A 16,383-nucleotide genomic window follows, 5' to 3' on the forward strand; every position below is an offset into this window, starting at 1 on the left:
ATGGCATACTGTGATCAGAATGAGTTCTCTGCTTATCGTTTGTCATCAAGATAGCACCAGGTCAAAGTTCAGTCTAAGGACAATGCTCTCATGAAACTCCAAAATGTTTTTTTTTCTTTCTTTCTTTCTTTTTTTACTCTTTTTCTCACACCTAAAGAATTATGAAAGTTGGCTCCTTCATTCAGCACTGACCAAAACAACATCTGAGTAAAACCTAGTGTTCATCTTACAACCTGCCCTCACAGTCCTTATCCATTCTTATAAACTACATACATTTTCCACACATGTGAATTGTTGTGGATGAACTCAGACATTTTTGAACTCCACAACTGAGTTTTCTTCCAGTGACTTTGATGTTCAAATTCCACACTCCCGGCACAGTCACATGAAGCGTCTTCAGCTCTGATAACTGTGTCCGAAATGCAGAGATGACCTGCAGCATCACAGCTGTATGTATGAAAGCCTGAGAATGTGTTTTTATTCCTGGTCTGTATCTGATTGGGAGACATACACTGTGTAAAGTGAGGCTAACAGAGTTGTCACACTGTAATGTATAAGCACTGTGTGAGGATGTGCACATGTGTGAGTCAGTCAGAGTGACCTGGAAGAGTACCTCAGTTTTCCCACATGACATAGAATTCATCTCACAGATCAAGCAGGGGGGCAGAGGGTATCTAAAAACACACAGACACACACACATATTAGGGAAATTTTTCCTAATGTTTTAGTGAATATATTCTTTCTGATGATGTATCTGAATAATTAAATTAACATTTTTTAAGCTTTTTATTATTGTTTATGTGTAAGAACTGCATCTTACTCTCACTGGATATGAAGTACTGGAAAAATGGTTGCATATTATCACAGCAGATTTGATTAATAAGTTAGCCAATTACCAAGCTGAAGAGATAAATAATATGTGATTCTATGAAGATAATAAGTAAGCGAGCATTCCATTAGTGCTGCTCTAACGTAAAAAAGGGTCGGTTGCTACAGCCAATAAACATGTTTGGAGTCCTAGGCTTCTGCAAGCAAACTATGCCTATTGCTTTTGATGATGTGTGTATGTTAAAAAACTGCACTTGGTTGGCGTTTGCACAACGCAAAGCATCACCAATGCATGTCTTTGTGATAACTGTGTATAACTTTGTAAGAGAAATTTCTATTTGTAAAACTCTGAGGTGTTTTTCAAAATCTAATGTGCAATTTTGGAACTCTCATAGACAGGGACTTTGTACAACTGCAAGCAAAATCCATACCTGTGTGTGTGTGTGTGCTTGTGTGTTTGTGTGTGTGCATATGTGAGTGTGTATACATGTGTGTGTCTATGTGTTTACTAAGGCTTAGTGTCACAGAATGTGGTAGTCTTCTCTTCAAATCCATATGGAGAATATGATGCAATGGTGGCATCAAGTGTTGGAAATGAAAAGTACAAGAAAAATTGAACTTTAAATAATTAATTATCAGTGATCATACATCTTGCATCAGTTGCATTATCTAAAATGTCTAACTCTGTATGTATGGAAAAATATGGAAATCTGCTATATATAGTGACATATTTTAAATGAGAATTGTTCCAGAAATGTCTGCCTGATAGGAAGTCTTTGAAGTAGGGGAGTCTTGGTCCAGAGGAGGCGTGTTAGAGAGCAGGAATATTGATAGAGACACAGCATGGCATTAGGAGGAGAGTTTACAATGTGAGAAATCATCTCTGGTGAGCATCAGACTGTGCACAATGCTTGATGTTTGTGTGTGTGTGTGTGTGTGTGTGTGTGCATGTGCGTGTATGACATATTAGTTTGTTGGTATAAAGAAATTGTTGCTGACCTTCTTCCAGCAGAGGGTGGCAAAGGGTCAGAGGGAATAGGGGTGGTGAGAAAGTTGAGGCAGCCCGGATAAATAATCAGCCCGGATAAATAATCAGGGGAGAGAAAGAGTAGGGGTGGTGGAGAAAGTTGAGGCAGCCCGGATAAATAATCAGGGGAGAGAAAGAGTAGGGGTGGTGAGAAAGTTGAGGCAGCCCGGATAAATAATCAGCCCGGATAAATAATCAGCCCGGATAAATAATCAGGGGAGAGAAAGAGGAAGTTTTATGGTGGGAAGTTTTATAGTGGGAAGTTTTATAGTGGGTTGTGCACTTGCTGTGTCTGAAATGCCATACTACATACTGCTCGTATACTGATCTTGACAGAAAAGTATTCAGTAGTATGCAGTACACGAAAAATAAAAATTTTGCAGTATACAACAGTTACTGGGATGATGTACTACTCTGGCGAAAATTTCCAGTACACAGCTAGAGCTCACTTCGTCGACTACTGCATCCCATGATGCAATGCAGTGGTTTCCAACTTTCCAAAAATTAAAAAAAAACATGGCAGACAGCGACAGTCATGTGACTGTGCAGTATACTACATGAAAGTTCTCATACTTGCATACTATACTGTATACTAGGGTGGGGAGTAGTGTGCAGTACAGTGTACACTGGGCCAGTATGCAGTATGCAGTACACTAGTATGGCATTTTGGACACAGCCTGTATCTACTAGTTAGGCCTTATGGGATACTGGAATGGTGTATCCTCTGACTCGACAGAACAACCCAAAATGTGAGTTAAGTCTTCAGGTAGACTCGTCTCCTGCATGAATGCTCAAATTCGTTCTTTTGAACTCGGGGGGGGGGGGGGGGGGGGGGGGGGGGGGGGGGGGGGGGTTTGCATAGATCACCAATAGATAAATCGTCACTTCTCATGAAAAGTAAGGCCATATTTTTTTGAGGCGAACCATCGCACATTACACCTCGACATTGCATTTACTGAAAGCTTTTTATATTGTACACCATCTAGCTGATAAAGAATGTCTGATGTAACTAGAAAAATGATTGCCCTTAGTAGGCCTTATAATTCACAAATTCACAAAGAAAGCACGCGTCAGAGAAGTTCCACAGACAGCGAGGTTAGGGGGCTTTTATAGTGTGATCGCAAGTGGTCAAAACAACGCCACGACCACTGTAGTCAAAAGGCCTGATTTTGATTTTTCCCGCAATTTTTGTGGATCAGCCAGGAGTGGAGCAGTCGACATGAGAGTTGTTCAAGTGGCTTAATTCCGTGAATTTGACTTGTAACAACTTGCAGATGTATTGGCTGCATGCCGCTATTTCCACAGCCCTTACCCTTATGCTGCATTCCATTTACCTCGGAACTTGGAGCTGGGAGCTGCGCATACAAACATAGTAGCAACATGTCCACAGTCGTACTGTGTGTCCGACTGATTCAATGAGACAACTAAGACAGAAGTGCCAATAAACAGTACACTACTACAGGTTTCAGTATGTCACTATTTGGGGCAGCCGTCTTGGATTTTTAAATTGGGGTTGGTGAGGTTCCTCCAACTTTCCGAGTTGGAAATCCGACTTCAGGGGGCGTTCCCGTTGAAATTTCCGACTGGTAACTCGGAAATTCCGACTTCCGAGTTCAAATGGAATGCACCATTATGATCACAAGAATTATGTTTACGCTGCATTAAAATCTAAATGTAAATCCAACCCTACAATTAGATAGCTAGACATACTACTAGAGGCTTAGATGGCTAATGTTGCCTTGGTTTTCTTCTTGTATGTCTGTCTGTACAATTTGTTTCACTGTCATAATAGTAAACATGGTGTAATGTACATTTCATTAGGCTAGCTGTAACAATCATTATCATTAAACCATGTCAGCCTATCATTGTAAAAGCATTCAGGACTATAAAGCATTAAAAAAACAGATCAAATCTAAAAAAAAAAAAAAAAGAGTTTTTGCCATTATACATTAAATAAGACTACATTTTTACAACACATATATGGTGAAGATTACTACTTAGTAAAGTTGAATGGTTAGATCTGTAGCTTCAAAGCATTTCTTGTGTCTCTCCATTATTGAACAGGAAGTGAAAGAGCTGTGTTAGTCCTCTCCTCCGGGACGTTTGCTTGTTTCCATCTGCTAATGACTACACAGTCCCACAGGGCAGCAGGAGGACAGGTCTGGCAGAGGAGGGCTTTATAATGTCTGCTACACACATCCAAAGGCAGTGGAGAGCACAGGAGGTTCTCCAGCGTTTGACCTGCGTTTCATGCTGAACTTAAGGAAAACACATAGTAAGATTCATGCATTCAACATACAGTATTCATGCCATCACGTGATCATTAAAGGGGTATTCCACCATGGCTTATCACTTCATATGGATCTCATTGTGTTCGGCAGAGTTGGAAATCAAGGAGATTAACAAGTAAACAGTGAAAAGCAACTTTGCATTGCTGGTAAAAGTAATTGGCAAAAATAAGAGTAGTCACTAGTACTCTGTGAGATTACAGGTCGTAATGAGATTTTACAAATATCGATGGATTACAGATCAGGAAAAAACATTCCTCAATTTCCTTTAGAAGCTCTGTGCCACATAACACTCTGTGACTTGGTTATGTGTGTTTTTCCTAAAGGTAAATATACAGAATTTAGTGCATGAAGTCAGCTATACACTGCTTTTTTTTTCAATGACAAATTTAAATTCTTTTGGGGGAAATTCCCCTTTAACGTTTGCTGCTATTGATGAGATAAATGCCACATGACCTTTCTGTACATTCATCTGTGCATTCTTTTACTCATTCACATTTTAATCATTATGCCCTCTCTGATTATTGGGATTACTTTGGATTGCTAATTCGTCAGACTCACCATTATGATGGCTTCTCACACCAAGTTGGTCAGAGCCATGTTAGAGGTGAGACGAAGTCTAGTGGGCTTTGTACTATGCAAGTGTAACACCCCTACGCCGCAGTGATGGGCAGACTATTCAAATTAACCTCTCTCTTAGAGATGTCCTGTGTTCTTTTTAAATAATGTGCATACAACATATGTATAGCCTAATGTTTTGAAGGTAGCTTTCTATTTTTACAGGTTCCTATTACCTATTTTAATTAACTATGAATATGAATAATGGCACTCCATCAAATAGAACAAAAGTAAAAGTCTTTACTTCCCAAAGTATAAATGAAATTACAATAAAATAAAATATAACTAAAACAGAAGTTTTTTCCTTTCTAATTTCCTCCTGATAAGAAATCACTTTTCTATAAACCAAAACCCAATGTTTCCTTTATGAAATCTATTTCCTACAAATCAAATCTCGCGTTTTTTTTAACACACTACTCACGTTCAATGAACCCAAAACCAAATGCATGTACCAGATAATCAACAGGAAATACCTGTTAACAAATATAATGCATTGCATTCAATTTACTACCCATTAACAACAGTCCCTTGCATTAAGTGAGTTCAAATCTCAATCCTTTCCAGTCCAAAAAATTTAACCTATGCCAGCGGTAAAATCTAAAGTAAACCGTTGCAGATCTGTTACGCTGCTATGTTGAGGCCAGATACCAAATGGCCGCTTCATGTAAACGAGCAACAAAATGGCTGCCAGTTACCTTGTTACAGCGGGGTGGTAGCAGAGGTCTGTCGTGTTGTTCAACACTGTTTCAGGTGTTGAACCACAAGTTATTTAAAGACAAGACCATATACCTCTCACCGTCATGTGATTTGGTGAACAATGATAAGGTAACAAATGAGGTTAGAAAAAGAAATGTACTGTACAACTATACTGAGATGTGTATATTGTGGGACAGTGGCAGGCATGACCATTGGGCCAGGTGGTGAACGGAGGAGAAAAGAGATTTAACATTGATTTAACCATGCATTAGCCTCAGATAACAACAGAACAAGACTACTCTTTCAGAATCAAATAATACATTTATTTCACAGCAGTGGTGAAGTCGGTATTAAACCAGTGTGTCCTCGCTCAGTTTAGGGAATCGGAGCACTATAGTGGAACGTAGGTCTACAAGACGCAAAATAATAGAATTGAACTGCTTTTTGAATAAGCAAACAAGCTACGTAACTCGATGGCAAAAGTTGAAACAGCTATTTAGCAAGCAGACTAGCTTGAGTGTTAACGGTTTTATTTATTTATTTATTCATTTTCACATCGTGCCCAGCGTGCCGTGTGTTTCAAATTTAGTAAATAGATCTCTTGACAACGCACAATAAAGAACGCTGTCCATGGTTCTGAAACAACAACATTATGTTTCATAACCATTTTTGAATGCTGTTTGCGCAGTGGGAAAAGAAACTGGATCAGATAAGAAACTTCAAATATTTTATTTGGAAAACCTTCAAAGAAGGTGTTTCATTACTGTCGTCTCCATGACACTTGTATCTCGTCCAATATTTTTGTTGTTTTTGCTATTTTTCTAAAGGGTAAACAAAACGTAAACTGGGGTGGGGGCAGAAAATACAACTGAGGGGATGAGGCCCCCTCTTACCCTTTCGTTGCGCCAGGTGCGGCCTCAGCTTCTGATGTTAAACACACGGACTCTCCCAGCGAGAACCGAACCCCCAACGTCATGTATAGTATTGGGCGGAGCCACAAAACGGGAAACAAGGGGGTTGACGACTTACAACAACGGTAGCCATCTTTAGAAATATCACTGGACTAGACAACAACCCTATGTATATGCGGTTTTGTGGCGTCTTACCAGTAGTACACGTTGTTATTCGCTTGCGCATTTGTAAGTTTCTTTGTATTTCTTATCGGCGCTAGTGGTTCGTTTCTAAATTCTCTGTCTCGGGACTGATTCAGAGGTCGCGGAGGATTCCAATGAATGAGAAACCCCTAATTTCAGAAACCAAAATCAGCACCCTTTTCAAAACCGAGGACCACAAATGGGAGGTGGATTTAAACCACTTGATCAGGGCAACGCACCGAACCAGGGAACTCCACAGAAACCTCCAGGTTCTAGTCCTCAATCTGATATTCCTTCACCACCACAACAGGCCCCGGACCTTAGGAAAACTAGTAAAGCCTCGGCTCAGCCAACCAATGCTGTTCAGGTCAGCAACGCAAGTCCCCCTAAACTGCAGTCACCTCAGCCCGGTAACATTAATGCAAAGCCAGACCTTGCATCTCCACAGAATGAAGCTAAGAAAAATAAGCAGAAGTCAGGAATCAGTAACGGGCAGAAATGGACCGGAGCAGTGAATAAAGACAGAACGCCACCGCAGGAACCGAAGACTGAAGACAACCAGTCTCCGCCCCGGGTGAGTAAATATGTTCGACACATTCCAAACTAAAAAGTGAGCTGCAAGAATAATGGTGTCGGTCTCTTAGTCTTGTTAACTATCTGTACTGATTAAGATGACTCGACTAAATAGGAAGCCAGGCAGTTGTTTTACAAATCACATATAGAAACGTATGGAAGCCTCATGGGATACAAACTCATAATTATGAAATGCTAAGTCATAAGAAGCTCTCTCATTATTATGACATACTATGCGACTTGATTAAACGTATCCAGCCCAGGAAAAAAAAAAAGAAAGAAGAAGAAACAGAAACGCGTCGTCATTTTACCGGGGCGTAAATAGTCTAATAGGAGCTTTGTTTTGATTGTCAGTCGTTCAGCTGAAGCTTTTGGGAATCTGTAGGATACATCTCTGAGTGAGTTATTTTACGTGTTATGACGCTGTTATATTTGGTTTCTGTAATGGGTTTGTAATCAACAGACGTTGTCTGTGGTCTAACAGTATGGCGGTGCTTGGAATGCGCCCTGATACAGGATCTGATCAAAGTTCAAGTTTATTTAGAGCCCAGTATCACTAATTAAAGTCTCAAGGGGCTTTACATGCCCACAACAAACAAAACAGGATGGCACCCCCTGACTTAATCCTCATAGTGGGCAAGAAGAAACTCCCCCAAAACTCAGGTGTAACAGGGAAAAATTAGAAGAAATCTTCCTGTGTGCATTAGGTGCTGACCTATTTGGCAGTTAGAAGTAATACAGTCATAGTGCAAAAACACTAGCAGACAAACTAAAGAGAACAAAAGCAAGATGAGGGGGATGGTGATGAGGAGGAGGATGACAGGGAGGAATGAAGAGGACTGTGGGGAGCAGGGCACACCTGGGAGGAAGACAGTCACACTCACACAAGGCATTCATACTCAAGTATGAGACACACACACACAGAAGATGAGGGGGAAAGGAAAGCATTAGGGGGGTATCAGAAATTAATAAAGCAAAAAAAGAATGTAGAGCATAGATGCATTAACCATGATTAGTTATCACTGACAGAGGAGAACAGGATAGTTAGAGAGAAAAACACGGTTGATTTATTCCTTTTGCACTATTTTTAAGCAACAACGTCACACTTAAGTATTGCGAAGTATATAATTATCGCTAGAATACTGTACTAATAGTAGCGGGTAGACTAAACAATTTAAATCTAAACAAACGGCAGTACAAGATTATCACTGAGTCAGTTGAATTGCTCTTGGCTGTAAGATTCACAACAATTGCAGAAATGATGTCGATCAAATTCTGTCTGTCCTGGTTGATTATGGCGTTCAAAAATGTAGTGTTGTTGCTCAAAAACAGTGCAGACAAACTAACAAGAAATTATTAACCGGATATGTCAACATCTATCAACCTTAACCTTGCAGGAACTGAAAGCAACTTTGTCGTTACTTCGGAAACCCGGGGAGAAGACATACACTCGGCGACACCGGCTCCACGTTGGTAATTTGCCAAACGACATCACAGAGGCCGAGTTCAGGGAGCTATTTGTGAAGTATGGAGAGCTCAGTGAAGTTTTCATCAACCAAAGCAAAGGCTTTGGCTTCATTAAACTGGTAAGCCCAATTGATTAAACCAAACTATTTTTGCATTTGACCAGGTGGTTTCAGCCAAAGGTTGACAAGCGTTGTGGTCTCTTTGTAGGAGTCTCGTGCTTTAGCTGAAATTGCTAAAGCAGAATTGGATGATGTACCCGTGAAAGGCAGGCCGCTAAGGGTGCGGTTTGCTACCCATCCGGCTTCACTGTCTTTCAGCGATTTATCACCATGTGTCTCCAGTGAACTGCCTGAAGAAGCCCTCTCCCAGTCTGGAACCATTGAGAGGGCTGTGCTTATTGAAGATGACCATGGACAGTCAACTGGGAAAGGGATTGTTGAGTTTTCTTTGAAACCAGCTCCACAAAAGGCATATGACCCCTGCGACGATGGCGTCTTTTTGCTCACCTCGTAAGAATTTGCCTGTTAACTTACAACTGTAATAGCGGAGTCTGTTCTGTCGTTTTGAAATGCTGTTCCTTCAGACACTGACTGAATGGGCTGTGTGTATTTTCAGGTCACCTCGTCCTGTTGGTGTTGAGTCTCTTGAACAGTATGACGATGAGGACGGTCTTCCAGAGAAGCTTGCACAGAGGACTCCAAACGACCGGAGGTGAGTTTGTTTTTTTTTGTTCAGTATGACCACACATTGCACATTAGTTGCTCATGTTCCTGTGAGTACTCTTTAATCAGGCCCAGGTTACTAGCTGCTACATTGTTTCTAGAGCTGTGTTGGTACAGGGCTTGACACTGCGAGTGGATTTGTGTGAACTGTAAACTGTATTTAGGAGCACATGCGTGAATAAAAAGTATTACAAAATTCAGCCCAAGCAGCCTCAGTCTAAAGTATAAATAATTACATTATCATTAAATAAATACAGTTTGAATCATAAATAAATTAAAACCTAGTGTGCTTTTTGTATTCAAATAAATTAAAACATTTTACTTTTAAATGTCTCCTCATATCCCTTTATTAATGAAAAACACATTATTTGATAAATTTTCATTGCACCCCCAAAGTTCTTTATGCACTCCTAAATTGTTCAACTAAGGAGCATGTGTGCTCCTTGGGAAGAAAGTAATGCTTCATTCCATTTGCCTTGGAAGTCAGAACTCGGAGCTGGGAATTACGTCACACCTGAGTTGACTGCATTCCCAAACAACAAGTCGGAAAACTGTTTTAGCCAGGTTAGCTATTGTCAGCCACTGTTAGCATTACCAGTTGATAACAACACATTAAGTGGTATTTTGCACATACAAACACCGTAACAACATGTCCACGGTCATACTGTGAGTGTGACTGATTTAATGACACAACTAAGACAGAAGTGCCAATAAAAAAGTAAACTTCTACAACTTTCACTACTTCAATACTGGGGGCAGCCATCTTGGATTTTGAAGTCGGGGTTGATGAGGTTCTTCCGTCTCCAAGTTAGAAGTCCGACTTCAGGGGGCATTCTAGTTGAAATTTCTGATTGGGAACTTGGAAATTCCGAGTTCAAATGGAACGCAACCAGGGCATCAAGCCCGGTGGTATCCTCTGGACATTATCATGCAGATGAATTCCTGAGAGCAGCTGGTTGATGGTGGACAGATGGTTTTAAGATTGGTTTTAAGGTGGGGGAGATGGAGCAATTGTGATGAAGCAGTCAGTTTCTGTCACTTAGGACTTGTTAGAGCTAAGTGTTACCTTTCTCACATCCTTTTGGATGTTGTTCTTGTTTAATTGTGGATGTTGATTTCCTGTGGTAACTTCTTAATAACGTATCATACTTGAGGCTTAGTTTTACATGTTTTTTTCCTAGTCTTTTTTTTTTTTTTTCAACAAAATGTTAACACTTTTTTAAATCAAGGAAACGAGAGCGGCCTCCGCGCCTTGCCCGCCCTGGCACTTTTGAGTCTGAGGATTCCCAGCGGTGGAAGTCACTGGACGATATGGAGGAGCAACAGAGGCAGCAGCTGGAGAAGAACATCCGTGACGCTCGAAGAAAGCTGGAGGCAGAGATGGAGGATGCTTACCATGAGCATCAGGATAACATGCTCCGACAAGGTAAGTGCTATGTAGCTTGTTGGTCACCGCTCAAGTGATGACTGAGGAAGACTATGGTGTTAGCATTTTGTTTTCTCCCATAGACTCACTTAGACGTCAAGAGGAGATGAGGCGCATGGAGGAGATGCATAACCAGGAGATGCAAAAACAAAAGGAGATCCAGCTCAGGTATTAGATTCATCAGGTTCTCATTTTTGGAAGTGACTGTCCGATTGTATTCCTGGTTATACCTTTTGGAAAATTTCAGCACTCAAGGGCATTGTGTTGCTGCTTTTAAAGATTTCTTTAAGAAGCTTTGATACCCTTCACCACCAAAATACAGTGTGAGAAGTTGCTTTAATCTTGGTATTAATTTGCCCTGCAGGCAGGAGGAGGAACATCTCAGACGGGACGAGGAGATGCTGCCACAGGGGGAGATGGAAGAGCAGATGAGAAGAAAACGAAAGGAGCCTCACGGGACGGGTGGCTTTATGGACAATGTAGGTCAGCCCTCCACATGAGCCTGTCACATTAAGTCTACCTTCCTTTTCAACTGTTTTAAAAACCGCTGCTGGTCATAGCTAAACCGTGTTGTTGACTTTTTTGTTTTTGTATTGCAGAGGGGTCCTGAGATGAGAATGAATCCTGGTGGTGGCTTGGGCATGCCTGGTGAGTGCACTGGGCCCAATTTTATTTCCCTCCCTTTCTAAAAGATATTTTGTGCTCCTAAAGAGTTAACAGTGGTTTAATTTCATTGATGCCCTCTAATTAGCAGGATGTGTACCCTTGCCTCTACTGTATGTCCTTCTGATGTTTGATGTTCGTTATGATTATTAAGGGTTGACGTGACACTTTGGTGTTCCACAGTTTTAACACAGAGAAACACTTGTCATTAAAAATACATGTAAAATGATAAATCATCTGTAGTTTAAGACTTTGTTGCATATATACAGCAAGAAGATGATTTCTTAACTGACATGACATATTTTGATGAAGCAGATGCAACAATTCTGTAGTTGTGGCACAAATTGACTTCATGAAACCTTAATCTTCAGATCAGTGTTGACTTGGGATACAGGGAAATCATAAGTGATTGATTTTCCTGGCTGACAAGTGCTTTCCCTGCTAAAGAGCATTGATTAGCTCACCAGGCTAGCTGGTAAATGGAGAATGGTGTAATACCCTACTCTAACAAAACCGTGCTGTTAGAAATGATTATGGTGCATTGGTCGTAGTATGAGATGATTGTGCATTTTGGCCCAAACAACCGGATTTGAGTAGTACTCCTGTAGCCTGTTTAGTTAGCCTGGGTTGGTGGGGTAGCATTCAGGGTGAGCCTTCACAGACTTGCCTGAGCTTCATGTTTTCCTTCCTTCTCTGCTCCTTTCAGACTTGCCACCTGGTTCACCAAACCAGAAATTTCCTCTGGCTGGAATGGGCTCTGATGGACACCAGGGCACGGTGCATGGCGAAATGGTAACGTATCCCCTGGTAGGAAAAGAAGATAACCAGATAACCAGACTTGATCGTGAAAACACAGTATGGTTAATTCATGAACTGAAACATTATTTTAGCTTGTGTTATGTTTAATATGGAACAGAACTGATGTAGTGTTGTTGTTGGGTGCTCTAACTTATAAATTTATCTTTGTGTGCACTGATATATTAGCACATGTGGCAGCAGAAAAACGCTGATGATAGACAGCGATTTAACAGCATCTCTGTTGTAAAAGTTTTATTTAGTTTTTGGATGTTAACAGAAGATGTAAAAAAAGAAAAAGAAAGAAAGAAAGAGAGAGATTCAGTTATATATGAAAGCTGTGCTAAACTAGACATTCCCAGAAGTTTAGACCTAAACTGCTAATTTGGTAATACACTGAGGTGCTAGAAATATGTTTGTGCCCTGTCAGGGCACCCTTTAATAGGATCCTTTAGTTTTGGTGTTATGAATGGGGGATGTTTGTATATTACTGGATCAGTGCGTAAGCTCTTGCCAACTAACGTCTCTGATGCATCAAATGGACCATGAAGCGCTTTCCTTAGGCTGGCTTTCCTTAGGTTGGCTTTCCTTAGGCTGGCTTTCCTTAGGCTGGCTTTCCTTAGGTTGGCTTTCCTTAGGGCAGTGTCTTAGGGTTTGCTCAGTCAGTTTCTAATGTCCTCATAACTCAGCTGATCAGGACTGGATGGATGTAGACATAGCAAAATTATTACCAGCACCCAAGTTAAAAATTACCATAAAAAGCAATATGGGAATTTAAAAAGTCTCCCCATCACTGCATGAATGGGTGAAACATTTTGAATTTCCCCCAGAGTACTCTATTTATTGAGAAGATTAAGTCAGTTTGTGTATTAAGTAATGTGATGCCATTCTAAACTTGGTAGTGCAAGGTTTTAACCCTTTGGTTTGGCATTCATATGATGAGGGCATAGTAATTCCGCAGTTGTTATTGGGTCATGAGGCAAGAGAACAACAACAACAATAATTATAATATGTTATTATTATTAGATATCTTATATAAAAACCTATTATTATTATTATTATTATTATTAGAGGCAAGAAAACGTGTGGAAACGCCCAATTTGACTCCTGTATACAAGAGCACATGTTTGGGTTGTTCTTACACTGACCTGAAGAGCTATAAGATGGCACACTCATGCATCTCTGCTGCTGACGCCTTGTAACAGATCCAGGAGAGCCTTGCCCTGGAGAGCGACGATGACTGCAACTTCTCCTCGGATGAAAGCGGTGAGGACAGTGACGAAGAACGTTGCCATTTTGAGTTTCGACTGGATCCCGCTGAGGATGCTTGTGATCAGTAAGTTGAGTTAAATTCTTTGACTAGCTGTTGTAATGGACAGCGCAAGTGACGTTGATTAGCTTATAGGCTAGGTAGTTGAATAGCATATATCAGCAGGTGTAAGTGGTCGAAATACTTGAAAAGATGTTTCACGGCTGCTTTAATGCGTAAATGCTGAATTCTGTGTTTTAATTTGTAAGTAGTTGAACACATGATGAAAGGGCAACTGCTCACGTTTTTTTCATTTATTATTTTACAGAAGTGAGGAGAACATTGCTCCTGTAAGGAAAAAAGCACGATGTCAGCAACCACTGTCATGGAACACAGAAAGTGATGGTGATGCTGTTCCACCACCCCTGCGGTTTCTTCCCGCAAGAGAGCCAGGTGTGCAGTTGAGCACAAGGGACAGCTACACTCCTCTGGACCTCTTCAAGTTGTTCTTTTCAGAGGATGCTGTGGAAACCCTTTGCCGGAACACCAACAAGCAAGCTGCCAGGAACGCAGCCAGAGGTGCAAAGTACAGATGGACGGATGTTGGAGTTGCTGAATTTTACAGATACATTGGACTGATATTCTACATGGCCATGATCAAGCTGGATCACATAACTGACTACTGGCGAAAAAACAGCATCTTTTCCATCCTTTTCCCGTCACAGGTGATGTCAAGGGACAGATACCGGTCCATATCCTGGAATGTGCACATGAGTGACCCGGATGAGGACAGAGTGAATGATGACAAGAAGGGAACCTCAGAGCATGACAGACTGTTCCGGGTCAAACCCCTCATGTGCACGATTCAGACCGCCTGCAAGGCATTCTATCATCCCTGTAGGAATCTTGCTGTGGATGAACGTATGGTGCCTTGCAAAGGACATACTGGCATGACACAGTACATGAAAGACAAACCGACCAAGTGGGGTTTCAAGTTGTTTGTGCTGGCAGACTCCAGCAATGGGTACACTGTGGACTTCTCTGTATACACTGGAAAAAACAACTTCCCCACAGGCCAGGGGCTCTCTTATGACTCTGTCATGTCACTGATTGACAAGAGGTATTTGGGGTCTGGATACCATGTGTACATGGACAATTTCTATACAAGCCCAAAGCTTTTCAAGGACTTGTTTGCTATTAAGTTTGGTGCTTGTGGAACATACAGAGAGTCCAGGGGGGACTTTCCTCGTACTGCTGTCAATGCATTGACAAAGAAGTCACCTAGAGGAACGTTCCGCTGGATAAGGGACGGTCCTCTTCTCTTTGTGAAGTGGATGGACACGCGAGAGGTTTCTGTCTGCTCCACCATCCATACAGCCTACACTGGGGATACAGTACAGAGAAGACTGAAATCCAGACAGGGTGTCTGGAGCACAGAGTCCTTTCCATGCCCCTCACCAGTGGTGGAATACAACAAGCTCATGGGAGGCGTGGATTTGTCAGACCAGCTTATCCAGTATTACACAACACAGCACAAAACCTTGAAGTGGTACAGGAAACTCTTTCTTCACTTCCTGGACATCGCCGCGACCAATGCCTACATTCTCCACAAAGAACTCCTGCAAAAGGACAGCATGACCCACAAGGCTTTCATGGAGGAGCTGACTGCACAGCTGTGCGGTGTGACGCAGAAGACACAGAAGACCCCGACAAAGAAAACCACTGGTGGCCATGTGCCCGTTCCTGGGGCTGAGGTGGTCGCTGACAGCAGGATGAAGGCCTCCGTCGGCCGCAGGACCTGTGCATATTGCAGGATGCATAGGGGGAAGAACACAAAAACGCCTTGGAAGTGCAAAGCGTGTGATGTCTACCTTTGTCTTCAGCCAGACAGAAACTGTTTTGAAGCTTGGCATCCTGATCAGGACTGACAATTTATTGTTCTTTTATCCATTGTGTCCATTTTGTTCTTGTATCCATTGTATGAAGAGAGTTCCTCTAGGAGCCTGATTGACAATAGGTAAAACACTCAAACATCCCGATTGTTGTTTACACCAGTGACATAAGCAGAAACCACAGTGTCACAGTATTCTCTTGGCAGCTTTATTGGAAATATTGGAAACTACGTATAAAATTGCAAAAGTTAAACGGAGGAGATAAATCAGCTGTGATTTAAAAATGAAAACATGGTACAGTTAAGCCCAAAATTATTCATACCCATGCTAAATTTTGATTTATAATGGATTTTTATTTGACTAGTAGGTTTCATCTGGCTGGAAATGACAAACAACTGACAAAAGATGGCAAGACAACATGTCAGAGATGTTAATGATAAATTTTAACTATTTCTATGTTGTTGTTTTATTTTTCACATTTCTACTAAAAACGCCACATACAAAATTATTCATGCCCCCTGGAATTGTCGCAAAGTTTTGCTAAAATGCAAGCTTCTGGGCATGGTAGGAAGCCAAAAGGGACAAGAATGGCAATGCGAGAGAAGAACCCAAGGATCACCACCAAGGCCAGCCTGATAAATCTGAGCAATTCTGGCACCAACATCTCAAGGCAGACACTCCAGCGGACACTGCAAAATGCTGGTCTCCATGGACGCCAACCTTCACTTCTCCAAAACAGGCACACAATCGCTCGCCTAGCTTTTGCAGAAGCTAAGCTGAACAAAGAAGAAAGCTTTTGGTCATCCGATCACATAATTGATGACCAGAAGCTTTCTTCTTTGTTCAGCCTTGGAGAAGTGGAGTCCTCCTTGGTTGGCACTGCCATTGTTGCCAGTGCAGAGGTCACTTTTGGCTTCCTACCACGCCCAGTTTTTTCACAGTGTGGAACTCCTTGAATTTTTTGATTATGCTTTGCACTGTGGCCACTGGCACGTGGAAACACTTGGATATGGCTTTATAGCCTCTCCCCGTCTTGTGAGCAGCC

The 16,383-nt window shown here is 41.5% G+C and overlaps 1 protein-coding gene across 1 annotated transcript in view; it reads left to right on the forward strand.

Annotated features, from left to right (window-relative positions):
• LOC115824894 (uncharacterized) overlaps positions 1-15,374 on the forward strand; it is a 35,181-nt gene extending 19,807 nt beyond the window's left edge. Inside the window, exons 2-13 of the mRNA XM_030788617.1 lie at positions 6,367-6,438; positions 6,695-7,125; positions 8,522-8,710; positions 8,799-9,100; positions 9,207-9,302; positions 10,543-10,739; positions 10,823-10,907; positions 11,104-11,218; positions 11,339-11,387; positions 12,109-12,209; positions 13,403-13,533; positions 13,775-15,374. Of these exons, the coding sequence (XP_030644477.1) occupies positions 6,367-6,438; positions 6,695-7,125; positions 8,522-8,710; positions 8,799-9,100; positions 9,207-9,302; positions 10,543-10,739; positions 10,823-10,907; positions 11,104-11,218; positions 11,339-11,387; positions 12,109-12,209; positions 13,403-13,533; positions 13,775-15,374 (3,368 nt within the window). The remainder of the gene's footprint in view (positions 1-6,366; positions 6,439-6,694; positions 7,126-8,521; positions 8,711-8,798; positions 9,101-9,206; positions 9,303-10,542; positions 10,740-10,822; positions 10,908-11,103; positions 11,219-11,338; positions 11,388-12,108; positions 12,210-13,402; positions 13,534-13,774) is intronic.
• The last annotated feature ends 1,009 nt before the right edge of the window (positions 15,375-16,383 follow it).

Source organism: Chanos chanos, chromosome 12, assembly GCF_902362185.1.
Source record: "Chanos chanos chromosome 12, fChaCha1.1, whole genome shotgun sequence".
Lineage (NCBI taxonomy): Eukaryota > Metazoa > Chordata > Actinopteri > Gonorynchiformes > Chanidae > Chanos > Chanos chanos.